This window comes from Strongylocentrotus purpuratus, unplaced genomic scaffold (assembly GCF_000002235.5).
Source record: "Strongylocentrotus purpuratus isolate Spur 01 unplaced genomic scaffold, Spur_5.0 spur5_scaffold_3, whole genome shotgun sequence".
In the NCBI taxonomy this organism is placed as follows: domain Eukaryota; kingdom Metazoa; phylum Echinodermata; class Echinoidea; order Camarodonta; family Strongylocentrotidae; genus Strongylocentrotus; species Strongylocentrotus purpuratus.
The window spans coordinates 4,003,639-4,031,064 of record NW_022145609.1 but is presented as its reverse complement, the minus strand read 5'-3'; the positions used below and the strand labels follow the sequence as shown (position 1 = coordinate 4,031,064).

The 27,426-nt window shown below is 37.1% G+C and overlaps 1 protein-coding gene across 1 annotated transcript; it reads right to left on the bottom strand.

Moving 5' to 3' along the window:
• Window positions 1-931: 931 nt before the first annotated feature.
• Window positions 932-27,223, bottom strand: LOC105437226 (angiopoietin-1 receptor-like). Its single transcript, XM_030996627.1, has 14 exons — window positions 27,019-27,223; window positions 22,067-22,078; window positions 21,539-21,697; window positions 21,081-21,215; window positions 20,411-20,566; window positions 16,149-16,280; window positions 14,358-14,651; window positions 11,460-11,765; window positions 5,633-5,703; window positions 4,659-4,890; window positions 3,880-4,121; window positions 3,373-3,442; window positions 1,730-1,835; window positions 932-1,291 (listed from the first exon to the last, which is right to left on the bottom strand). The coding sequence occupies exons 1-14, from the start codon at window positions 27,221-27,223 to the stop codon at window positions 1,000-1,002; spliced, it is 2,412 nt and encodes an 803-aa protein (XP_030852487.1). The 3' UTR covers window positions 932-999.
• Window positions 27,224-27,426: the final 203 nt, after the last annotated feature.

Genomic DNA, 27,426 nt, shown 5'->3' with positions numbered 1-27,426 from the left:
CTGCCGATTTCGACGCTCACAGCATTTTAAGGAATTACTTTAACACCTGGGTGGAGAGTGGCAAATGTAGATCAATGTCTTGCCAAAGGACATTAGTGCCGCGGCGGGACTCGAACCGCGGACCTTGTGATCGACAGTCTGGCGACGTATCCACTCATCCACGACACCTCTACGGTGATCTTCAGAACAAATGAACTACCTGCATTCAATTACTATTCAGGCTGGTCTGAATATTCTGAAGTTGGGAGGGATAATGGCAGATTCGGCATCCCCTCTTGGAACCCCCCCCCCCCCTGAAAAGTCTAGGTGTCACTTTGCATTTATTTATTTATCACAGCTTAATTCACGAGTTAACTCTTTTCATGCAACACAATTAAACCCCTGCTCCACTTCAGAAATATTTAACAGTTGCAGTGCAACATCATTCTGTACCAGTATTAAAATGGTTGTCACGGAGCTAATCATTACCAGAAATTAGTTTATTTTACAAAGTCTATATAATCTACACGTTTAACCAATCTGTACTAAACATATCTATAACCTGACGATAACAAATGTTACACAGCTTGAAGTGAAAAACAGATTAAAAAAGATTATCGTACACAAATATTGAATCAGTGAAAAGTGGCATTTTTGCATTGTAAATGACAATCACTTTGACGAAATTAGACGTAAATTTACCCTTTCATCCCTTAATTTACAAACTAGAAGTGATATTGTAGTTACTCGCCTCATGATCACCTACCATCCCAGTATAGCTTCCTGAGTGAGCTGCCAAATGGATTACCTAACCAAGTACCAGGATATAAAAACCACATAAGATATTTACTGTTTCTATAACATTTTGAAAGTAGCTGTTTAAGTTTCGTTATAATTCTTGCAACAATTGAAATAGTGTACTACCGTAGTATGAGTATTGCATAACATGTTCATTATTGTTGATTCAGCATGTATCAATGCTGGCACCATACCCAAGCCTCTGCCTCGCTAGGGCTGTCTCTATATTTCTTCGTAAGTGTCTCCCGTATCTGATGTTATGGCTTCTAGATAGGTAACGTCGGTGTTGGGTTTCTTTAGATCTTGATACGTATGGGGGTCGGTAAGATTCTGGTAGTTTGGGGTATCTGTATTGAGATCTTGGTAGGTATGGGTATCAGCATTCAAGTCTTCGTATGTATTGGGGTCTTGCTTTGAGTCATCAAATACAGGGTTCTCATACTTTGATGAGGTCTCACGTGCATTGTTTGGTGGGGACGCGGCTGGTTCAGTCTCTAAACGTCTTTGTTTGATCCTGGAAGTGAAATTCAATAATACAAACGCATTAAGTTCCTCCTTCTTTGTAATACCATTGAGATTCAGGTACACACGCACACGCGCACGCGCACGCACACTCACACACACATACGCGCGCACACACGCACACACCCACACGCACACAAAGTTCAGATAGAAGTGAGGTGGGAATGGTCCCTGATGAGCATAACAGCTCACTGCGTATGATTGTGGATGTCCCTTATAACATTTAAAACAAAATCATTATAAACCATTCATTGTATGAATATACTGTATTTTAAGGGCCTTTAGAATAGGATAATCCTGCAATCGCTTTATCAATTATCGTTTTGGCTCCCTTTAGATAAATAAATTCATATCTATATTTGTAAAAATGTTACCATATAGTGGCATGGACTTCACTTTTAATTGTTCTACTGTAGTTGAGTTAACTTACCTTCTATACATCACCAAAGTAATTAGTAGTATTGCGATGAGAACGATGGATACTATCACACCCCCTATCACAGCACTTAGCGGTTTCCTGGAACCATTATCATCACCTTTAGCACAAACAAAAATCACATACATGTAATTATGCTGTAATGAGCTATACATTTTGTTGGTCCGTTTTACAAAGTTTTTGTTGATTTTATTTATTCATTTATTTATTCATGTCTATTTTAGCGAGCAGTGTAGATCATTCAGTTAAAAAAAATACTTTACAATGACGCCCTGCTGCAACATACAAATACACGAACCCCCCCCCCCCCCCAAAAAAAAAAAAAAAAAAAAAAAAAAAAAAAAAAGAAGTCTAACTTTTATAGTCAAAAGCACTGACCTCTGTTTTATCCGGGTGTATACGCATGCCATTAATTTCAAACCATTTAACAATAAGATCATAATCATCTTGTAAATTAATCTTAACTTGAGTAAAATTAACATCATTATTAAATATAAATGTATCATCTGCATAAACATATCTTTTTGAGTGTGAATGCAGATTCAAATTACACGCATCATTAAATAAATAAGCAAACAATGAGAGGGTCGAGGAATGATTTATGCGGTACCCAAGTTTGAACATGTAAATATTCAATATGGCAGCCTTTAACGACAACACAATAATTTATTGCATTTTACCCCGGTCCCCAACATAACAAAATCCTCTGTACGGCCATGCATTATGGCTCAAAGCATGGGCACACAAAATATTTTTTCTGTTGGGGACCGGGGGGGGGGGGGAATTCAATGAATTATTGATAATTTATTGCACTTTTTGTGGGAACTGCCCCCTACCCTTCCCCGCACTGCGTACATTCATGGTTCAGTGGCAAAGCAATGGCCTCGTAAGAGTGAGGCCCCAGGATCAAAACCGTGTCGACTATATAAGTGCCCTTTTGTGGGCATTAATACTCATTACTGTCATTTTTTACTTAAGGGCATTTTCTAGATCTATTAGGAATAAGTCATTGTCAAAGTAATTCCATTAAATGGGGTAAAAAAAAAATATTCCAACTTTATGAGCAACAGTGTAGATTATATTTACTTCCATAAATGACAACTTTTCTTATCGTTTCATAAAGTTTCACAAAAACTTGTAAACAAAGAAATGTTTTAGAAAAATGTCCATTTCTCCTTATATTAAAGTATACATGATTAATGCAGACTATTAAACTTTCTCAGCCAATCAAACAGAGAATAAGGAGTAATATTAGGATGAATATGTCAACAACGCTGATAAGCTACAAACTTATATAAATATTTATGAAGGTTACAAACTGACTTTAGTTTGACATGTAGCTAGTATTAAATAATAATAATAATAATACATGAGATTTGTAAGGCGCGTTATTCTCTTGAAATCAAATGCTCAAGGCACACTTGTATGAAAAAAGGAAAAATAAATCGCGCAAAAGCAAACTTATTTGGAACAAAAGAACAGGAGTAATATAAAAAAATACGAAAATAAAAGAACAATTAATTAAAAGCCGAAAGCATTTTACTTCTACATCTTTTAAAAAACCCACATTACCTACAAAATGTTTGCAAGTATGACATTTGGGTTAGAACAAAGTTTCATTCGTTTCATGCTCTTACCTGAGAGGATGGTCTTTGCATTCACTGGTTCGGACCAATTGCTAGAACCAGCTCCATTGATAGTTTGGATCTGACAAACATGGAAATAAGAATATGGTGTTGTATTAATATTGACAATACAAACATTATCCACACACAAGACACGCAAAAAATTGTTTCAGTCTTAATTATAGAATTATAGATATTCATGTCCTAATACAATTATCATAAGCGACCGCATAACAACAGTTAAATACATGTATTTAGATGCCATTAAAGCATTCAAATGTAATTCATTTCAATACAGTATCATGCATGTAATTGGGGATTGCTTGCTACATAAATGGCACAAGTAAAAAAGAGAATCACTTTGTAATTTCATCCCTAAGTATATAGTTTCTCCAAAAGCGCTTAGGATAACAGCTCAAACTTAAATGTTCTAAATAGGGAAAGCTTGCACTAAAATATGAAGAGATTAAATATTCCCTTAAACGTTGGGTCCAAAGGATTGATGTCAAGATATCTTACCTGAACTGTATAGTTGATTTCACGGGGTAGGTCTACCACAGTATGCTCTCCTTCAAACGCACCGTTCAATACTTCCTCTGACTTATAGTCACCATCAACAAGTACGGGATCAGTCTGCTGGTAGCGGATGATATACTTCTGGATGTTACCATTGATGTTAGAAGGTAGATGAGTAGACCAGGATACAGTGAAGGAGCTTGTAGTACTTTGGGGTATAGCCACATGGATAGGAGCAGGCGCGACTGATTAGAAGAAAATGGTTTATAACAATGTCACGCTGAAATATGGTAGACTTATGTATTGATATTTCGGAGTATCAATTACTTTTGTTACTCTCGTCTTAAAAGGTTAGTACAATTTCTAATTCCAGAAAACAAATCTATTTCGATTGCAATAAAAGCGACTATTGTCTAAAAAATAAAAATAAAACAAATTGGGGTTTGAAAATGTAATGACATAACGAAATTGTAATCTAATGCCTCAAAGAGTCATGTATATGATCTATATTGTGCAGACAAAGTAATTTAGTATACAACACTGCTATTAAAAAATATATTTACATATTTCATTGCTCTCGATCTCCTCCGATTTCTATCGTGCTGGCCCGTACTCCACTAACATTTAACCCGACGCTGGAATTAAGCATAGTCAGAAATTGAGTTTAACAAAGAAGTCATACCGAGGTCTGATTCTAACAAGAATATTAACAGTGTCACTTAACAAGCAAAAAGCAACACCCTCACCCTCACGGAAAAATACATCCCAAGATTAACACTAACCTTCTTCAAGTGTTTTGCCGATAGTCTCACTGCTCCTGTCACTCTCCGCGTCTTTATTTGATGCAGTCAATTGAATAATATAGTCCAGATAGGTATCTAACCCTCTTATCGTGTAGGAGCTAGTGTCACGAAAAACCAGGATAGAGCTTGAAGAAGTTGATCCAGAGGGAGCATAGTAGATCATATAATTGGTCACTCCACTCCTGCATTCTGCTGATTCCGAGGGGAGGTGCTGAAACATAAAGATACAAATATATGTTGCATACAGCACAACCACATGAAATAAGTTACTTTCATACTAGTTGACAAAACTATAATATGTTATTATATTTTGCCTACAGTTTTTCGCAGTGAAGGATGCTCCTGTATCATCCTGCTAAACAAGAATCCCTTGATTAACAAACATTTCTATATTGGCTTCCTTCTGTAAAATAAAATAAAAACTCCATTTCATAAACCCAACAGCTCTTACTTTCAACTAAGAAAAGAAAACAAATTGATACACTTTATATATATATATATATATATATATATATATACAGTCTGTATAACTCGTACCAATAAAGTGTAACCTTCCAACTCCTATATCTACATTTGCTCCTACAGTTGAGCACTGTCAGAAATTGCAGTTTCACTAAACTTGCTTATATATATATATATATATATTTTTTTTTTTTACTCAAGATCTATTTTATTTAGTCAATTGTTGAGGTACGTAAAGAAACATTCACAAATAGTTGGTGGTGTGGAGTTTTTATTTGACATATCTCGACGAAAAAATAGGTAAAATTAAATCTTATCAAGGTTGTAAGTGTTTTATCAGCTTCATATCACATAAAGGGTGCGGTTCTACCTGTATGTAATACAAAAATGAATAGTAACAGCTATGCATTTTGTGCTCTGGACGAGGCTTTTCATCCAACTGCATTTCACTATTAAAGTGACCAAACAGCTATTCTTAAAACAGTTCATACCTCCCATATCACCTCTAGCTCTTTAGGGTTGATGGCTGAAACTTGTAGTCCAGTTGGAGAAGCACTGGGTTCTAAAGTTTAAAATTATATAGAAGAAACTAAATTGCTTGAACCTACGTTTTTTTTTACATGTACTACCGAATAGGAGTAAAATCATCGATAAAACTCCTATTTCATAACGCGATGGTCTCTTGTTTTGCTGCTGTGTATTTTTATGCCAATTGTGGCACTTTGAAATGTGATTTGGAAGTTTGATAGTGGATTCTTCGAAGTTTTATGGAGGTGAAAGTGAATGATCTGATGCTTGTTACTGTTCAGTGAATGACTATACAGTCCCATATGCTATCGTTGAGTGCGGGTGACTATATATACAGTTATTCACATTTGTGTTAGTTCTTCAACCTACATCATAATCGGTGCAGTATACTCAGACATATTATCTGTTTGTGTTGTTACACAAGAACATACATGAGTTAACTGATGTTTGACATCATTTTTAGCGAGGAATTATCAGACATGTTTTGAAAGATTGTCTCCTCTATTTGCGGAAATGTGTTGGTGAATATGTTTCGTATGAACGAAGGTCTAGTTCGTCAACTTCAACTGTAATATTCTGGTTGCCTGAACAATTTTTCTTCAACTTTTGGTTATATTCATATATTTGTACTGACATATCACATTCCCCCTGAGTGAATCACTGGCTTCAGCAATATGCCAGTTAAATCTAAGGCTGAAGAAGCAGCCATGAAAACTATTCGTGAATATCTCCAAAGCGACGATTACTACGACGGCATTGAAAAGGCAGTCGATAAAGCCGTAAGCAAACAATTAGGTAAACTTATCAAGCGACTGTCAAAGATTGAAAAGGTTAACGAAAACATAATAGAGCGACTTGACCATAATGATGTCAAACTGTTGGAATTTGAGTCCATCCTGCAATCAAAAGAAGTAGAAATTACGAGAATGAATCATCTGTTACGTAACCATCAATCATCTATAGACAACTTCAAAATGTCCCTAAATGATACTGAACAATACTCTCGGCGAAATTGCATCAAGTTCTACGGTGTTGAGGAGATGAACCGTGAAGGGAATGGCAGTATGAGTGAGAACACTGATGACGTCATATGTAAGTTGGTGACGGAGCGTCTCGGGGTATCCCTTACCCCGAATGACATAGACCGGTCCCATCGGATCGCTGCTCCCAAGCGTGACGAAGCACACGGAACTACGTCACTGGCACCAGGCACAGCGCGAGCATCGAAGAAACCAAGACCGCGAGCAATCATCGTGAAGCTCACTACTTATCGCATGAGAACTGAAATCCTGAAAGTGCGCAGGAAGCTAAAGGGAAGTGGTATCGGAATCGACGAGGCATTGACGAAGACCAATCAGGACCTTCTCTATGCCGCTAAGCAGCATGAGAAGGTGAAAGAGGCATGGACCTCAGATGGGCGCGTAATCGTGTTACTGCCGGCAACCAGAGGAAACACCATCAAGCGAGTGATTCGTAGCAAAGAAGAATTAAAGTGGTTATAAAGAAAGACAATGAATGACCGAATGAGAGAAACTGATGAAAATAAAATGGACAGTGAATGTTATGGACAATGAAAATAGTTAATGAACAATTTTGACACTGGGGAAGAGACAAATTAATGAACAAATGCTAGTATACAATCATTTTCACTGATGCATTTCCATATGCATTCAATTTTATATTTTCTGTTTTGTTTTTGCCCGATATATTATATACATATATATATATATATATAGATATACATATATTAATTTGGACTACTCAATAGACCTGTTTAATTTTGTAGTTTACGTAGTTTTTGTATGAATATTTTGTTCCCGTATTTTGCATGTCTATGAATTTGTGTTCTGTCTTTCCATTCTTTTCTGTCAACAATGATGAATACCTTAACTGTGTTGCACAAGTAAACAAAATACGTATAACTTACGATGATTTAAATGACATGAGTGAAGATGTAAGATTAAACGATTCTATTCCAATTCTTGATTCTAACTTTGATCAACAATATGTAAATGATTGCAAATATTATTTGGAAGATGAATTCAAAGAGTCTATAGATCCAAATTTAGTACAATTTAGTGCTATACACTTTAACTCGAGGAGTATGGCCAAAAACTTTGATCAAATTTCTGCCTACCTTAGCAACCTTTCTTTAAATTTTACGGCTATTGGTATTACAGAGACGTGGCTGAATTCAGAAAACGAAAATTGTTACATGTTGGATGGATATAACTTTATTAATAATAACAGAAAAGTTGGTAGAGGAGGAGGCGTGGGAATATTTTTAGATGAAAAGTTGTGTTATCGATTACGGGATGACTTGAATCCCACGTGTTCTTCATGTGAAACTGTATTTGTTGAAATTAATATACCTCGATTAAAAAGTATAGTAATTGGTGTAATCTACAGACCCCCGAAGTCCAATTTATATAAATATATGACATATTTTGATAAACTATTACAAGAACTCTCCAAGGAAAATAAACAAATCTATCTCCTTGGAGACTATAATATTGATTTATTGAAAATTACTTCAAATAGTATTATTACTCTAATGAACATAATTGCGTCACACGGCTTTTACATTCAAATTAACCTTCCAACCCGTGTAACCAACTCATCCCTTTCTATTATTGATAACATATTAACGAATGACAATGATGTTACTCCAGGTATTTTTTATTCCTCAATTACTGATCATATGCCAATTTTCTGCTATAAGAGAGGTGTTTATAAAAATGTTTCAGAACAGTCCTATATTTACAGGAAAATCAATGATTTAACGATTAATAGTTTTTTTGTTGAATTAAGTAACATTGATTGGGGTGACGTACTAAGGTGTATGGATGCTGATAAAGCTTATACTTTATTTATGAATATATTCCTCAAATTGTATGATAAACATTTTCCTCTTACATCAACAAAAAAGAGAAGAAAAAATAGGAAACCGTGGGTTACCAATAAAATATTGAAATTGATTAAGAAAAAAAATAAAAGTTTTAAAACATTTTGTCAAACAAGACGTACAAGTGATGAGAGAAAATTAAAAAAAATTAGAAATAAAGTTATTAATGCCCTTCGTAGAGCTCGTCAAGAATATTATAAGAACTTGTTACAATTGAATCGAAATAGTATTAAAAAGACCTGGAAAACAATTAATGAATTATTGGGCAAAAAGAAAAGTCAAATTCCAAAAACATTTCAATGTAAAGGAAAATTATTTACTGAGCCTATTGAAATAACAAATCAATTCAATAATTATTTTATTAACATTGGAAAAACTGTTAGTGACGCGGTACCACAATCTATTCATTCTTCTCATTTTTATTGTCGAACAAGTGTTGTTGATTCAATCTTTTTATCACCTGTACATACGAGTGAATTAATTGATGTCAGTAAATACCTTAGAAGTAATGCAAGTTGTGGAATCGATAATGTAAGCTGTAAAGTTGTTAAGCGGGTTATCCACGCCATTGTATTGCCGTTAGTTCATGTATTTAATCTTTCCATTGTATCTGGTAAAGTACCCTTAAAACTTAAAGAATCTAAAGTAATCCCTGTTTTTAAGAAAGACGATCCCGGCAAATTTGTAAACTATAGACCCATATCCCTCTTACCATGTTTTTCTAAATTACTTGAACGACTAATCTATAATCGGTTATATAAATTTTTAAATATCAACGATATTTTAAGTGACACTCAATATGGATTTAGACCCAGCTATTCCTGTGAACATGTTCTTTTAAAAGTGCAACAAAAAATATTAGATTCATTTCAAGCTAACGAACATATAATAGGGATTTTCTTAGACTTATCTAAGGCATTCGATTCTATGGATCACTCGATACTTTTATTTAAACTACAACAATGTGGAATACGAGGGATTGCATTAGACTGGTTTAGTGACTATCTTTTAAACAGAGTTCAACATACTTTTGTCCACGGTGTTTTGTCTTCTTCGTTAAATGTCTTTATTGGGGTACCTCAGGGATCAATACTGGGTCCCCTGCTATTTCTTTTATACATAAATGATCTTTGTAAATCATCTAACTTATTAACCTTCTATCAATTTGCTGATGACACTAGTATATTTTTTTCATCTAAAGATTTGAATAATACTGTCCGCGTTCTAAATAATGAGCTTAAGAATATATCTGACTGGTTAAAAGCAAATAAATTGTCCCTGAATGTTGACAAAACTAAATGTGTTTATTTTCGAAAAACTAAATATAATATAGGATCTAAAATTTCCAAAATTTCCGATATAGCTAGCAATAACGGTCCTTTAATTAATAACGATAATATTCCCATTTACATTAATAATAAACTTATTCAATTAAGTAATTCCGTTAACTTCTTGGGTGTCGTATTAGATAATTGCTTGGGATTTAAGGACCATATCACAAATGTTTTACATAAGATCAGCAGAAATGCTGGCTTGATAAATAAGCTAAAATATAGTTTGTTACCCGAAAATTTGATAACTTTATATCATTCCATTATTTTCCCTTACTTGAAATATTGTAATATTGTATGGGCCACTAATGCAACACAAACTGAATTAGACTCACTATTTAAAGTTCAAAAGAAATGTTTAAGAATAGCTACCAATTCTCATTATCTAGCACCATCAGCACCTTTGTTTAAGAAGCTTTCGTTATTAAATATATATGATATAAATAAGCAAGAAATCGCAACGTTCATGTACAAATATAAAAACAAGTTGTTACCTGCCCCCTTTTCAGACCTCTTTCAATATAATAGTCAAATTCATAATTATAATACACGGCTTTCCAACAAATTTCATTTATGGTCTGTTAAGTCTAGTTATGAAGCTAAATCAATGAGTTATCTAGGTCCTAAACAGTGGAATATGATTCCCCAAGTAATAACGAAATCACAATTCATATCTTCCTTTAGAAAACAATATAAAATCTTACTACTAAATAATTACTAATCAGCTCAGTTGTTGATTTTTTTTTCTTCTAAATTGTATATCTGAACCCTCTTTCATTGTTATCTTGTTTTCCTTTCCTTTCTTTTCCCCCTTTATATATTGTTTTTCTTCTCTCTATTTTAATTTTTCTTGTCTTATAGATAGTTGAAGTGTTTTACTTTGCTTATTTTACTTAATTTATTGTTGTGTGCTTATAATATGTTATATTTCTTTTTGTATTTGTTTTTCATTCTTTAATGGGCGATCCAACTTCACAGGTTTTCGCAACCTTCATGGAAAGCCCCGCATATAACCTTTGTAAACATAGTTAAAATTTACTGTTACTTTGTATATTTTAATTTTTATATTGCGAAATAAAATTGAATTGAATTGAATTGAATTGAATAGTAGAAAAATTCATTGTATGTAAACGCAAAGGTTATGGTAAAACAAGTACTCTTTATGTGGTTTTAAATTAAACGTTTACAAGTCAAACATGTAACTACCAAAGGGCAAAACACAGTCGAGGGCACTATAAACATTTTGGGGAAATTCATGTTTTGTAGAAGAAATTTTCTGTTTCAAATTTTAGAAAGACAGAATAGTTTAAAAGGAGAAAGTACGGAATGGCAAATACAAACATTTCCATGTGACATATTTGACTCGTAAAATTTGATTTGTTAAAGAGCCTTAAATCATTGGACAGTCGTAAATATACCGAATATATGCACAAATCATTTACTAATAACGTAATGCACGTACCTATATTAGATATTTGTACCGAATCAAGCTGAACAAATGTGAACAAATAATAGCACTTAACATCTTGTTTTTTCTGAAGACTTAAACCTTACTTCTACAGCGGGTTATTATGCTGTTGCTAGGAGACACAGGTCCTGTTCCACCTGTTCCTTCCCTCACTGCTGCTACACGAAACCTGGAATCTGTGTCGGGTGTCAGGTTACTAACGATGGCTGATGTTGTGAGTTGGTCTACTCTCTGATCCGTTACCCAGGCACCATCCTTCTCGACAAAGACATCATATCCTACCAGAGGAGGATCACCTATATCATCATCTTCAGACCATGCATTCCATCGAAGACCTACTGTAGTTGACGTGGTACCCACTATCACTGGTACGTTCTCAATGACTGGCAAAACTGAAGAAAAAACACAATTTATAGAAATACCAGTCAAAATCAATGATACACTTATACTCTAAGTCACAAAGTAAAAATGAAACAATAATTAGATTCTGATATCTTACAGAACTGCAAAGGTATGATGCGTGAAATGTGAACATCCGTTGTGTGTGAGCGAGCTTGAATCCGATGACAGGGGTAATGATACATTTTAATGTTCTTAGAAACAGTGCAAATGCATCAAGTGCTATATAGAACCAGAATATTACCATCATGATAAAATTATATTGAACCAGAAATGCAATCGTGTCACAACGATATGCGTGCAATGACGCCACATTCTACGTGTCAAACGAAAGAGCCTCTATCAGGCTATCCAGAGCAATGTGTAAGAAGTCTGTAGCTTCTGTGATAGTGGAGATAGGTAGGGCGAAAGAAAGGTCAAGGGCGAAATGGACAAAATGGCGCCTGGACGGGTCTGCTTGAGTTATTCCGGAGAACAAAAATTACAGTGACCTTGATGGGATGCTAGCGACTACGCCTACGAAGTTTGAACAAAATTGGGATAGGAAAAAGAACCTAGGAAGGGCTCGCAAGCACTCCGTGCAAAACCAATAGGATTTGGGTGCATGATGAACACGTGATGACGCGTGCTGTGGCATGAACGGCCGTCCATTCTAACATAAACATGCAGAGTATAAAATGGCGTCTAACATGACCCCCTTGACGAATATTAAAAATCTGGCTTCGAGAGGCCCTGCGTTTGGCAACCCAGAACACGCTTGCAAAATTTCAAGGAGAAAAAGAAAAGGTAGGGAGGCGACAAGCAGTCTAAACAATTACGTCATAGCCGATACGTGTTATAACTTGGCGGAAACATTTCGGGCGATAACTTTGCGCTGACGTCATTAAAATGAAGTTATTTCGCAATTTTCTTGAAAACTGCATATTTAGAGGGCACTTTTCGCAAAGTCAGTCAGAGTAAGTATATATAATTATGCTAAATCCAAAAAAAGGTACGGGTTTGCCAAAACAAAATAGAGATACGGCCACAGAAAGAAAGCCAATTCCCAGAACTTTAGAGGCCGCTATTCATGTTTTGCATGGCCATTGGAGCGTGAAATTTGGCATGATTTGGCATGAGATTAAGATGCTGTACATTTTAATTACAAAACGGAATTTATATGAGAAAGTTATGTCAGTTTTAAATTTTTAAGGGTCAATTTTTCATGGATTTGAGAGATTTTTGATGGAGTCGGTTTCAGATTTAAATTTCGAGTACGAAGATGCCATTTTGAAGGTCAGGTTATGTGTCGCAGATAAAAGAACATCTCTTAGACTATCTAGAGGAATTTGTGAGAAGTTTGTAGGATCTAGGATAGTGGAGATAGGACGGAAGAAAGAAAGGCCTTAAAATGGACCAGAAACGGACAAAATGGCGCCTGGACGTATATGCATGAGTGATTTCGAAAATCGAAGAATGTAGTGTCCTTGATATGTTAGAGACTATGCCTATGAAATTTGAAAAGAAACGGACATGAGGAAAGCACCTATTAGAATAACAAGCACTGTGTGCAAAACGAATGCGATTTCCTGACGATAACCAGGAAAACAAGAATATTAATGGGGCATAATGTGAACGAAAACAAGGCAATGACGAAGATCGTCCTTGCAAATATAAAGTATATTAATTAATTCACATGTAGGGCTTATGTACGGGTCAATGGTCATGATGCGACTTGCCTGCACAAACAACTGTATCAATATAGGAGCAGACATTCCATGTTAATATTAATATATATCGGTTTATTACGGTATGCCCCAAGGGCTCAGCCATTTGTTTGTATTACAGAAGGCTTCACACATATATTTTGCAACATTATGTTTTTCATTATATTTCCCCCACGTCCGCACCCCAGTGACTTAAGCTCACGAACGCCAGCTATTCTCCACTCCTGACGACGGATAGTCAACCAGTTCGAAACGTCGAGCCACTCCCGCCACTCATCCTCTCCAAGCGCTATAGTTCTCCCTAGAACTATAAGCTAAAGGAAAGATAACCAACAGTCTTTTTTAAGACTACACCAATAGTCCTTTTCAGGACTACACACACCCAAGAAAGAAAGATTATCGAGAGTCCTTTTCAGGACTCCTCAATCCTCCCTCTCTCTCTCACATGGTGCACCCCAAGCCTACTGTATATCTACATCACCATGCAAGCCGATACTTACAAGCAGCATCTAACATTATGTTTGTTGTTGATGTTACAGCTGATGAAAATGTAGTTTTTGTTGTGGCTGTTGTAGTTGTGGTGATGGTTTGTGATGTAGTTGTGGTTGTGGTTGCTTTTGTAACAGTTGCTGTTGGGGTGGCAGTGTTTTGGTTTTTATTACATGGAGAGGGAAGGCATATGTGCCTGCCTGCCTCTTCATTTGACATGAAAGGTCAGAAAAAACCATAGCCTCTATTACATAACTGATGCAATTCCCTGTAACCCGGCCGGCCTGGATGCAGACAGCATGACTGAGAATGCATGTAAAGAAAGTGAATTCAGACTTTCTATTAAACAGAATTATATTTAATTGAAGCGATGTCACACAGTTTGCTCACCATAGGTTGGGTTGGTAATTGGCGTACTGGGATAGCCTGTGTTTCCAACAGTAAGAGTACACTCGTATCCCCCATCTTCCTGTGGGTACACACTATCAACATCAAAGATAACAGCTCGTTCTGACCCTGAGACAGTGCTTGATCTGCTGGTGATTCCTGTTTTGTTATTGTTGCTTCCAGTTCGTCTGTAAAGATCAACGGAGGATGCATCGGGAAGTGGGATACCCTCAACATAGCATGTGAAGCTAGATGGTTGGTATGGGTTCACTCTCACTGGAACCAATCTGGATATTCCTGTCAAAAACCAAGACGATGAAATAAGAAAGAAGAACATTAAATAATACACACAGTTTGACACACAGAATCTATTTGCTTTATGTAATAATAACTAACAATACATGCACTTTATAAGACATTGACCTATCCTGATATTCATAAATAAAAGAATGGATTCGTTTGTATAAGAAAGAATGAACAATTACTTATAATATTGATATTCCTGTCAAAAACAAAGCAAAAATACAAAACATTCAATACAAATATACATGTCTGCAGCAATAGAAGATTGCAACTCAGTCACTTCATTATATCAGTGTTTAGATCCAGAACTATAGGCAAGATCATAAAAAACTACCACAAATACACTTGTACATGTACATGCAGGTTTACCTAAACAAGAGAAGATATCAATCTGATTATTTTGTTTAAAGTCGAATGTCGAATTGATTAATGTATATCAATGCAATACTCCTGGTCTGTAAATCGTACATGCTTCGTGATACCACTGACTTTTACCAATCATGATGTCTTTCCACTGGAGAAAATGATTTTTGTATTACAGTCAAACCTGTCTTAGCGATCACCTGTCTATAACGACCACTTAAAATCCCCCCTGTGAGATTTCATGTAGTTAAGAGCCCGTGCACAACGACCACCTCCCTAACGCGACCAGCGGCCACTCATTTTGCTTTCGCTAGCCACCGGAAATGCCCACACAACGACAGTCAGGGCTAGCCATGTAGCGACCAGCAACATTAGCGCTTGAGTAATTTCGTTCACTCGCTCTGCTGTATACGGCTCGCACAGCGGGAGCCTGTAAAGCTAGATCTAACGGTCATTTACACACAAAAATCAAATCAACCCCAAGCTTTTATTAAAACTTCAATCAAAAAATTTAATGACCGACAGGATAGGGACGAGCCTATTGAAAACATAACTACACAGCGTCATTGTCATGAACTTCGCGATCGATGACTCGACCGGCCTGTGAGAGACCTGGTGCGTGGGCGTGCATTCATTTCTTTTAAATAATTTGTTTAATATGCCTACAAATGAAATAATCCTGGACAATCCCCCCCAGAATGTTAAATCATTTTGTATTTTTATTTTGAATATTTTTAAACACCAACAAAGAAACTTGAGTTATTAGATTTATTGATTGGCTAAAAAGGTGGCCAATTACGCCGACCTGTCTAAAAACACCACCTGTCTAAAACAACTACTTTTTGTGTTTCCCTTGGGCGATCGCTATAGACAGGGTTGACCGTACAAAGATTAACCTATAACTGATAATCATTTGGAGGGGGGGGGGTTTACATTTAACTTCCGCTTACTGCGTGTAAAATGGAGTAGAAACTTCATTAAAATATAAATTGGACTTTATACAGAGCAAACCATACAAAATATTTTGAACTATGCTCAAGTGTCTGCAACAAACAAGAATTATAATCATATTAATGATGGCTGAACAAGGGAACAAAACAGAATACAATATATGCTAGGTATAATTACTTTGACTGCAGCTCGGTTCAATCCAGCTATCAATGCATAGTCCCTTACAAAGACCCCTCTCCGTCTCACAAGCCTCTTGAGCACAGTGGCATTGCTGAAGACAATCCAAACCAAAGGTACCCCCTTCACACTCTGAAATAAATAAAACACATTTTAAGTTTATATTGGAGACATCTGGTCAATGATTATTACTGAATACTAAAGGCAAAGATAACTTTTGCTCGGGTCTACTTCTACGCATGAAATTTACAATGGAACAAGCAGTTGGCACACACCCTTTTTCAGATTGTTAAACTTTCCCTCCATCAATGAAAACACTTTAAATGGAATACTTTGTCATGATATATTTTGGATTAATCCAAACAATGAATACGATATATTAAACAAATATTTACGGCTAATTTTTTACCTCACTATTCAAATTAAAATACATGTACATGTTGCTCCTCAGTGTTCTTGAGATTGCACTATATATGCCCCTCGCTTTTGTCTACGGGCATAGTATAGTTACATCACGTTGGGCGAATAATCACCATAGTAACCATGCCCTCCAAAGAAGTCAATATTTGTCTACTAGAATCCCCCTCCAGAGTATACATTATACCAATGTATTTACTATCTCAGCACTATGGACATAATATATGGTTGATATAGCCAATGGACATACTGTACATGTACATGTATTTTTGAGCGTTCATAAATGGTACATAAAAACGGCTTACATCGAAAGGGTGCGGTGCGGTGCGGCGCGGTGTGGTGAGTTCAACGCACCCATTCGATAAAAGGCCCCCCGCTTTTCTCGAAAGGGTGCGTTGAGAACGGAGGACCGTCTTAGCACACACTTTCGAGAAAAGAGGGGGGTCTTTTCTAGAAGGGGTGCGTAGACTAGTCTTTCACATCAGTCGTTTAAAATGTTTAAGGAATAGAAATGTCGTTTTATAAATTGAAATAATCAAAATTGAAACTACTTTTGGCGTAGTCTTGCAGATCAGGCATTTATAAGAATTAAATCAGTAAATAAAAAGAAACACAATGAAATAAGAATGTTCCTTGCATGGGTCTGTGGCACTCTGTGCTGATCCTATAAAAGCTCCAATCCCCCTCTCTGTCTCTCAGGCGCGGATGCAAGGGGGGGGTCGAGCAGGCCTCGCCCCCCCCCCCCCCTGCAAAAGAGAGAGAAAGAGAAGGAAAAGAAGGGAAGGGAAAAAGTAGAGAAAGGGAAAGAAAAAAGAAAAGAAAAGGGGAAGAAGGAGACCAGGGGCGAAGGGTCTTGCGTCGCAGGCTGTTGCCTCCCCCCCCCCATAATAAAAATAAGAGAAAAGGAAGGAAAGGGAAAGAAAAAAGGAAAAGAGCAGATAAAGGGAAAGAAAATAGAGGAAGAAGAAAAGAAAAGAAGGGGGATATCAGTTGCAATTTTCCCGCCAACAAGTTGTGGGTCGGGGGGCGGCAAATGGCCCTTGCCTCCCCCCGCCCCCGCTAACAAAAAAAGAGAGAAGGAAGGAAAAAGGAAAGAGAGCGAAAAGGGAACAAAAAAGATGAAGAAGAAAAGAAAAGGGTGAAAAGAAGGGGAGATCAGTAACGGTTAATCCCGCCAACAACGTGTGGATCGGGGTGAGGGCCGAAAGGCCCTTGCCTCCCCTACCCCCAGCAAACCTAGAAGAGAGAGAGAAGGAAGGGAAGGGAAAGAGGAGAGAAAGGGAAAGAGGAGAGAAAGGGAAAGAGAAAGAAGAAAGGTAGGGGAGATCATTTGCAATTTTTCCCGCAAACAAAGTATAGATCGGGGGGGGGGGGGGGGTGATAGGGGAGTAGAGGGGGGGGGGGGCCTTGGTATAAATAACATTCAAACGTTTATAAACGTTTATTAGCTTATCAACACTAGTGTGGCTAGGAGAGATTAGACCACACAGCGAGGACACTGACAGGTGCTATCTCATCAACTCAGCTCTCAAATAACATAAGAAATAGAGGATCATGGGGACCAATAGGCACCAATTGGGGAAGTTTTCTATATAGAGGGAGCACCGTTATTTCCATAACGGTGATTTACAAATAATGCTGAAATGATATAATTTCCGAGATTTTAAGTAAATTATAATTTTTTATGCGTTTGTTGGAAAATAGCAAATTCCTAAATTTGCAGTCAGGCAAGAAATATGCTTTTTTAAGTTGCCTAATGATGTCAGGGCCCGCGAAGTGGCGGGATCGGAAGCCTCGAGCCCCCCCCCCCCCCTTCCCCTCAGATTTGTTTTTTTGTTGAAAAAGTATATTAAAGAGAAATAGAAAGAAAGAATAGTTAACTGCCAGTGTCACAAAATAATGAGGTATCAAAATATGCTCATCTGACGGTAATTTAATGCCTTAAACCCCTGAGACCTAGGGGAGGGGGGCGGTGGGGTAGGTGGGGGCGATCCCCCCAGAACGCCGGCCAAAAAAACAAAAAACAAAAAAGAGAGGAGAAAAAGGGAAGATGACGTAGGAAAAAAAAGGAGCAGACAAAGAACATTTTTGAAATTCAGACAAGTATTACGAATCGTTTCTCTATAATAATTTCAGGAAAGCTCAAAACTTCCGCACTTCGCGCGGGAGGGAGGGGGGGGGGGGGGACTGAATTAAGACAAGAATTAAGAGTCGAGAACGGTACAATGATCGTCTTTTTTCTCTAATAATTGATTGAAACGTAAAAGCTTTCGCGCGGGAGGGGGGGGGAACTGAATTCAGACAAGAATTTTTCAGACAAAAATTATAATTTACTTAAAATCTCGGAAATTATATCGTTTCAGCATTATTTGTAAATCACCGTTATGGAAATTACGGTGCTCCCTCTATATAGAAAACTTCCCCAATTGGTGCCTATTGGTCCCCATGATCCTCTATTTCTTATGTTATTTGAGAGCTGAGTTGATGAGATAGCACCTGTCAGTGTCCTCGCTGTGTGGTCTAATCTCTCCTAGCCACACTAGTGTTGATAAGCTAATAAACGTTTATAAACGTTTGAATGTTATTTATACCAAGGCCCCCCCCCCCTCTACTCCCCTATCACCCCCCCCCCCCCCGATCTATACTTTGTTTGCGGGAAAAATTGCAAACGATCTCCCCTACCTTTCTTCTTTCTCTTTCCCTTTCTCTCCTCTTTCCCTTTCTCTCCTCTTTCCCTTCCCTTTCTTCTCTCTCTCTTCTAGGTTTGCTGGGGGTAGGGGAGGCAAGGGCCTTTCGGCCCTCACCCCGATCCACACGTTGTTGGCGGGATTAACCGTTGCTGATCTCCCCTTCTTTTCACCCTTTTCTTTTCTACTTCATCTTTTTTGTTCCCTTTTCGCTCTCTTTCCATTTTCCTTCCTTTTCTCTTTTTTTGTTAGCGGGGGCGTGGGGGGGGGGGGGCAAGGGCCATTTGCCGCCCCCCGACCCACAACTTGTTGGCGTGAAAATTGCAACTGATATCCCCCCTTCTTTTCTTTTCTTCTTCCTCTATTTTCTTTCCCTTTATCTGCTCTTTTCCTTTTTTCTTTCCCTTTCCTTCCTTTTCTCTTATTTTTATTATGGGGGGGGGGGGGGGAGGCAACAGCCTGCGACGCAAGACCCTTCGCCCCTGGTCTCCTTCTTCCCCCTTTTCTTTTCTTCTTTCTGTCCCTTTCTCTACTTTTTCCCTTCCCTTCTTTTCCTTCTCTTTCTCTCTCTTTTGCGGGGGGGGGGGGGCGAGGCCTGCTCGACCCCCCCTTGCATCCGCGCCTGAGAGACAGAGAGGGGGATTGGAGCTTTTATAGGATCAGCACAGAGTGCCACAGACCCATGCAAGGAACATTCTTATTTCATTGTGTTTCTTTTTATTTACTGATTTAATTCTTATAAATGCCTGATCTGCAAGACTACGCCAAAAACTAGTTTCAATTTTGATTATTTCAATTTATAAAACGACATTTCTATTCCTTATACATTTTAAACGACTGATGTGATAGACTAGTCGACGCACCCTTTCGAGGAAAGACCCCCCTCTTTTCTCGAAAGTGTGTGCTAAGACGGTCCTCCGTTCTCAACGCACCCTTTCGAGAAAAGCGGGGGGCCTTTTATCGAATGGGTGCGTTGAACTCACCACACCGTCGCACCGCACCGCACCCTTTCGATGTAAGCCCATAAAAACAAAATACCTGTGTGTCATTTAGCACACTGTTCCATTCATGTATGTACATGTCGTATGTAGACTGGAGATAATAAATAGAAATTGATATGAAAAATTCAACACCCTTTATTAAAAAGTAGCATTTTACCTTGACATTTGACACCGTCATTGCGTATTTTGTATCCTAGAGCACACTTCTGCTCAGGGCACTCTCCAGTCTGTTTCTCACATGGTTCATCATTAAAGCAATGACATTTATCAGTGCATTGAGATCCATAGTAACCGGCTTCACATTCATCTGGAACTGAGGATGCCAAGAAAATATTTTAGAAATCACAATTTAGCAGGCACCAGCAAATAATATTAGAAGAAGTCCACAACAATATGGTTGTTTCCATTACACAATTCTTTACCTTGTAACTAGTTTGAATTTTTTCCGAGCACTATATACAAACTTCAATTATTGCACATAATCCTAAATTTAACAGTGCCTTCACTAAATAAGTTTATGTATTTGTAGAAGGCATTCTTGTCATCCATGAACATAATGAAAATGGAATACATTGGAGGAGTTGTCCCCAAAACACAGCTTGATCTGAATATTTCTACAAAATAAATATGATAACTTCAAATGAAAACTTTAACTACTGAGTTCCATTAGGGTTGCAGGAGCAATCCGGTTCATGTAGGCATAGGTGAACACAACATAACAGGAAGTTTATTACAAAGCTGAAGTGTACATGTAAACATTCTGATTTATCTTATTTGGGAGAGCATTTATGTCATATCATTTGTTATCATTGCTGATCATGACTTACTTTGACAGTTGTCTCCAGACCAGCCAGTCTGACATCCACCTGTACATATTCCACTATAAATATCACATGCCGAACCACCGCCTGCACAGTGACATGTCTGTGAACATCCTGGACCATATGTACTAGCAGTACATACTGTAAAGGAATTCAAAGTATAAAAGCAAGATGGACAGATACAATGTATTCGTCAGGAAGAAAAATATTGTGCATGTTACAATAACTTCTTCTTCATTTATCTTCTTCTTCTCCTCCTCCTTCTTGTTGTACGTTTCCTTTTTCCTTTTTGTTCTTTTCCTCCTCCTCCTCTTTCTTCTTCTCCTCCTTCTTTTGTTCACTGAGTTGCCCCTGACCTCACCCATGAATCCAGTCACCCTATGGTATGTGCTATAAATGGCCTACATGAATATACTTTCACTATTATAATTTGAGGACAATTAAATGACTATCAGATGACTTACGTGTGGTACATGCAAGACCATGGGCACCAACGTCACATGAACATCCATAAGGATCAGGTAGGCAAAACAGTATCCCATGACAGCTATTTGCTCCACCCCTGGATGAACATTCAAACTCGCAATTCCATCCAAATTGATTTCCACCATCGGTTCTACAAACTGACGAAAAGAATTGTTCGATTGTTGAATCAAAACTTGTTAGACTTGCATAAGAAATAAGATTTATTGAGTTAAATTTCAAGTATGATTGCTTTCCTGAAATTAAAATATTTGAAATGTACTGTAAAACAGATGTTTATAGCTTTCTTCATTTTCAATGAAATAGGACAAGAAATATGTTCCTCAATTCATCTATTAAGGGATACATAAACATCATTCCAAATGAAGTTATACATGCCTACTTACTTTCTAAACAATTCGGCCCCTTGAAGTTGTTAGGACAGATGCATAGACCAGACTTGTCATGACAGATTCCACCATTGAAGCATTTTTCACAGATGCTATAACACTCAGGGGGACCCCACTTACCAGCAGGGCATTCTAATATGAGATAGGGAGAGAGAAAAATAATTGAGTAAAATACCTGTCACTAGAGATTACATCATAACTAAGATGAAAAAAGATAGGAGATAAGCGGGGTTGTTTTGTAACAAACTCTACCGTAGAGTTTGTTACAAAACAATGTTCTCGAGTGTAGAACTATAGTATAGTGTATGCCATTGGCTCTGTCACATTCTGAATTTACATCCTTTGAAGTTTCATAAATCTTTTGAAATAAAATGTGATAAAAGAGTAAGAGCTGTCCATCTTACAATAACGCGCCATCACAAATGATCAGACTTGGACATTATTTACCAGACTGCTCAGTCTAAACCAAAATTTTATAGAATATTTCACTTTCATTTATTTATTAATAATGAATTATAAATGAATATGTAAAGACCATCATCCACATCATATGTGACTCGCATAATCTAATAATTAAAAAAATAAAGATTTCTAGGCAAAGTATGAAGCAACACTTTTTACAGCGTCATAAACAAACAATAATCTCTTGGACTGGGAGAACAAATGACCCCTTTCAAGAAGCCCAGTCTGAACTCAACTGAAGTACACTTATACATGTCCTCCGACAATGAGTCTGTATAATCCTCCTCTATTTTGACTCCTCTCGTTATCATAGTAGATCGCATAGAGAATTTATAGAAGATAAGTAGGGTAAAAACAATAGGAGTACACAATGTAAAAGTTTGTTTAAAAATAATGTTATCAAAACTAGAACTAAAGTCTTTGTCACTGGCTCTATCACATCCTAAATATTCATGTACATACGGGTAATTTTAAACTACCCGTTTGCACAAATCACATCACAGATCATGACTAGCTTACACCTGCATTTTATCATTTGAAGTTTCATAATTATTTTGAAATACAATTTGAAAAAGGGAAAGAGCTGTCCATCTTACGATAACGCGCCATCCCAGATGATCAGACTTAGACATTGTTATCAAAACGCACATTTTCAAGACGTTTTCACATACATTTATTCATTAATAATAATAATAATAATAATGATGAGTTGAGTTGAGTTTGTTGAGTTTATTGGTATCACATTTCACATATATTTCACAAATATAATACAGATAACAAAATATACATAAAAGACAAAGTTTCATGTCATCACAATTGTTTGACAACTAATATCATTTAAAGGAAAACCCAGACAAAAGTACAAACTGTGAAATGTGCAGGAACCTATAGGAAAGCAAAGCTTGTAAAGAATAGGTTCCTGGGAGACTTGAACAAATGACAGGGACAGAAAATATTTACTGTAGAGAGAGGTACACAATTTAAATTAAAGACGGCAGTAATTTGACAAATAATTGTTTGGAGTTTAATAAAGTACAATACAGAAAAAAGGGGAAAAAAGAAGAAAAAGAAATACACTAAAAGGAAGAGAAGTAACGAGCCAATAAAAAGCAGAGTATGCACCTATTTCCACCACATGTTTGAACCACATGAACGTTTACAAAAACTGAACACTAGAAGTCATAAATTATTCATTCCTGTTAAAATTCTCTTATGTCACACAGGCAAAAGAACGCCTAAAATTGCAAATGAATTGTAAAATGAATTGTAAAATGGTACACGTTATAAGAAAAAAGAACATTATACATGAAATGTCTAATCATCATTATTACTGTATGCATTTAACAAATGTAACTTGAGTTTATATTTAAATTGATAAATAGAAGAAGGGTGAAGTAAATTAGGATGAAGATTGTTCCAGAAAGATGGACCAGTATACACTATCGTATTTTTGAAAAAATGTAGTGTGTAAACGGGGGATGTGAAAATCATTCCTTTTCCTGGTAGGGTATGAATGAATATCCAAGTTCTTAGTGAAAAGAAAAGCAATAGAATCAGGTAATTCATTTGTTGTAAGTTGACAAATGAAAATACCCAAATTATACAGAAATATATCAGACACATGTGAAAGGTTATTATTGAAAAATAAAATGTTTGAATGTGACCGGAAACCAACATTGTGAATTATTCTAAGGGCTCTTTTTTGAATGATCAATTAACTATGCAGTTGAGTCTTGGAGCAGTTTCCCCAAGCTAGAATACCGTAATTTAAATAAGGGGAAATTAAGTTGGAGCAGGCGCGTACGCTGGGGGGGGGGGGGGGTTGAACCCCCCTCTTTGGTATTTTTTATGTGTGTATTTTGGAGGAAACCCCCCCCCCCTTTGGTAATTTTTTTTTTTTAGATTTAAAAAAAAATAATTATACCAATGGCTGACCTAAAAAAGTTGCTACCCCCCCCCCCCCCCCCCCGCTTATGCAGCGGCTGGCTGAGTCGTTGCGAAATTTTCGGCCCGATTTAAAAATGTTAAACCCCCCCCCCCCCCCCTAAAAAAAATCATACGTACGCGCCTGAGGTGGAGTATAGATTCAACAGATGTTTGTGTCATTAATGGAAATGTTACCAGGTAGTGATGTTATGAAGTTACTGAAAAGCATATAGTTCGTTTTAGTAACATTAAGAGATAACTTATTGGAATTAATCCACTCCAACACAGATAGTAATTCATTGTTTACAAGGTCAGCAATAATATTGGGATTTGGATGAGTAAAGAAAATATTGGAATCATCGGCAAAAAGTATGAATGACAAAATGGGAGAGGAAGTTTGGAAATCATTAATGTAAAGTAGAAACAAGAGCGGAACAAGGAGAGATCCTTGCGGGACACCACAAGTGATTTGTCGTAGACATGAATCATGATCATTTAAATCAACATATTGCATTCTGTCTGTGAGGTAATTCCTGAACCACTCCAAGGCCTTCCTTCTGATCCCATGATGGGATAATTTATATAAAAGAATGTCATGGTTAACTGTGTCGGAGGCCTTGGAGAAGTCCAGGAAAATACCAATAGTATGGGACATATAAATGGGACAAATGTTTCATCAAATCCAGGACCCAAAAAAGAAAAAAAAAATCTCTTAAATGGCCCCCTTGACCAATTTCAAAAATCCGGCTTCGAGGTGCCCTGTGTATTGCAACTCGGAATGTCACTGCAAATTTTCAAGGAAAAACGTTTGGGAGGCGAAAAGCAGTCTGAAACAATGACGTTATAGCCGATACGTGTGATAATGGGGCGGAAACTCGGCGGAATTCGTATAGTGACCCTTGTTCAAATGCAATTTACTCAAATATTTCTGTGATAACATATAACGTGTTTGGAATCATTCGAAAGGACACTTAATTGACACCATTGTTATCTGCGCGCAATGTACTGCACGCAATAAATAGAAGGTTGAGTTCTGGGAAGAGGTAAAAAATAATTTGTGAGCGTTATCATTGTTATTATGCAAGGGTGGAAGAACATCAGATTAAACATGTTCCCTGAAAAGCATGGCTCTTCAAATGCCTTCATATTCTAAATATGACATGAAACATTGTAAAAATCGGGGGGGGGGGGGGTAGGTTTTTTTCGCCATATGCTCGTGTAGTCCGATATACATCATTCTATGTACAGTGCTTGTAACTTTGCCAAGATTTGGCCAAATTTCTGATCATTTTGATGATTCCAGAACCTTGCAATACACACGAATACTTATATACTAGATGATCAACCTTTTCTGATAGATTCAACACCGTTTCTTTCACAATGCAATCACATGACCAGAACTCAACTTTATCCTTAAACGCGCTATTACGTAATGCATAGTAAATTCATGATTTTGGGCGATGACTCTGCGCTGACGTCATTAAAATTGACCAAACTTTGCAGACAGTTGTCACGTATATGGATACATGTGTCTGCAAAGTTTCATTGACGTAGGTATAAGGATTTTAGAGCAAGTTGAAGTTATTTCTCAATTTTTGAAAACTGCATATTTGGAGGGCATTTTTCGCAAAGTCGGTCAGCGTTAGCGTATATAGTTTTGCATTTGGCTGGAAAGGGCATATGTTCAAGTATCTAAATCCAAAAAAGGAACGGGTTTGCCAAGACACAATAGAGATACGACCACAGAAAGAAAGCCAATTCCCAGAACTTTAGAGGGGGCTATTTATGTCTTGCATAGCCATTGGAGTGTGAAATTTGGCATGTCTATGTGCAATTGTGAGATAAAGATGCTGTGATATTTAAATTAAAAAACGGAATTTATATGGGAAAGTTATGACAGTTTTAGATTTTTAGGGGTAAATTTTTGAAGAATTTGAGAGATTTTTGACGGAGTCGGTTACAGATTTAAATTTCGAGTACGAAGATGGCATTTTGAAGGTCAAGTTATTCGTCGCAGATAAAAGAATACCTCTGAGACTATCTAGAGGAATTTTTTAGAAGTTTGTAGGATCTAGGATAGTTGAGATAGGAAGGAAGAAAGGAAGGCCTTAAAATGGACCAGAAACAGACAAAATGAGGCCTGGATGGTTATGCATGAGTGATTTCGAAAATTGAAGAAAGTAGTGACCTTGATTAGATGTTAAGGACTATATGGAATTTGAAAGGAAACGGACATGAGGGAAGCACCTACCTAGGAATGACAAGCACTGTGTGCGATTTCCTAACGATAACCAGGAAAACAAGAATATTAATGGGGCAGAATGTGAACGAAAACAAGGCAATAGGGACTTTTACACGACGAGAACGTGGACCGCCACGTGTGAAATCCTTTTAAGGTAATGTGACGTCCTTTTAAGGCACTGCCGGGCACAGCCCAGTGCCTTAACACAATGTCACACGCGGAAGACCACGCTCTCGTCGTGTAAATCTAAAAGTCCCTAATGAAGATGTTCGTCATTGCAAAACGGACGGAAAAGGGGCAAAAAGCAGTCTGAAAAATGACGCCATAGCCGATACGTGTTATAATCGGGCGGAAACTCGGCGAAATTCGTATAGTGACCCTTGTTCACGATATTCACGATATTCGTCATTGCAATTAACCAGGAATAAACTTGTACATTTACCTCTGACGATGAGTCGGTATAATCCTCCTCTATTTTGATTCCTCTCGTTATCATAGTAGATCTCATAGATTCCTTGGTCTGATGTCTGGATTGGGTTTGGGAAGTTGATCTGAGTCTGCCCACCAAATGATGTAAGAACGTGACTTCCATCTTTCATCCAAGTAATCACATCGTCACTCACATCAGCATTATAGCGACTAGTCATGCTGATCATCACTCCGGTCTCATTCACATGGACAGTCTTTGTAAACAATTCATCACTTGATATGAATTTAGCTGTTAAAATGGATGATAATAATAAATTAACAGCATACAAAATGTTAACTGTAAAACATTACATGTAGCACCTACAGGCATTTGCACTATAGCCATTTAATCACTAACGGAAACCAGACATTTATGCATACA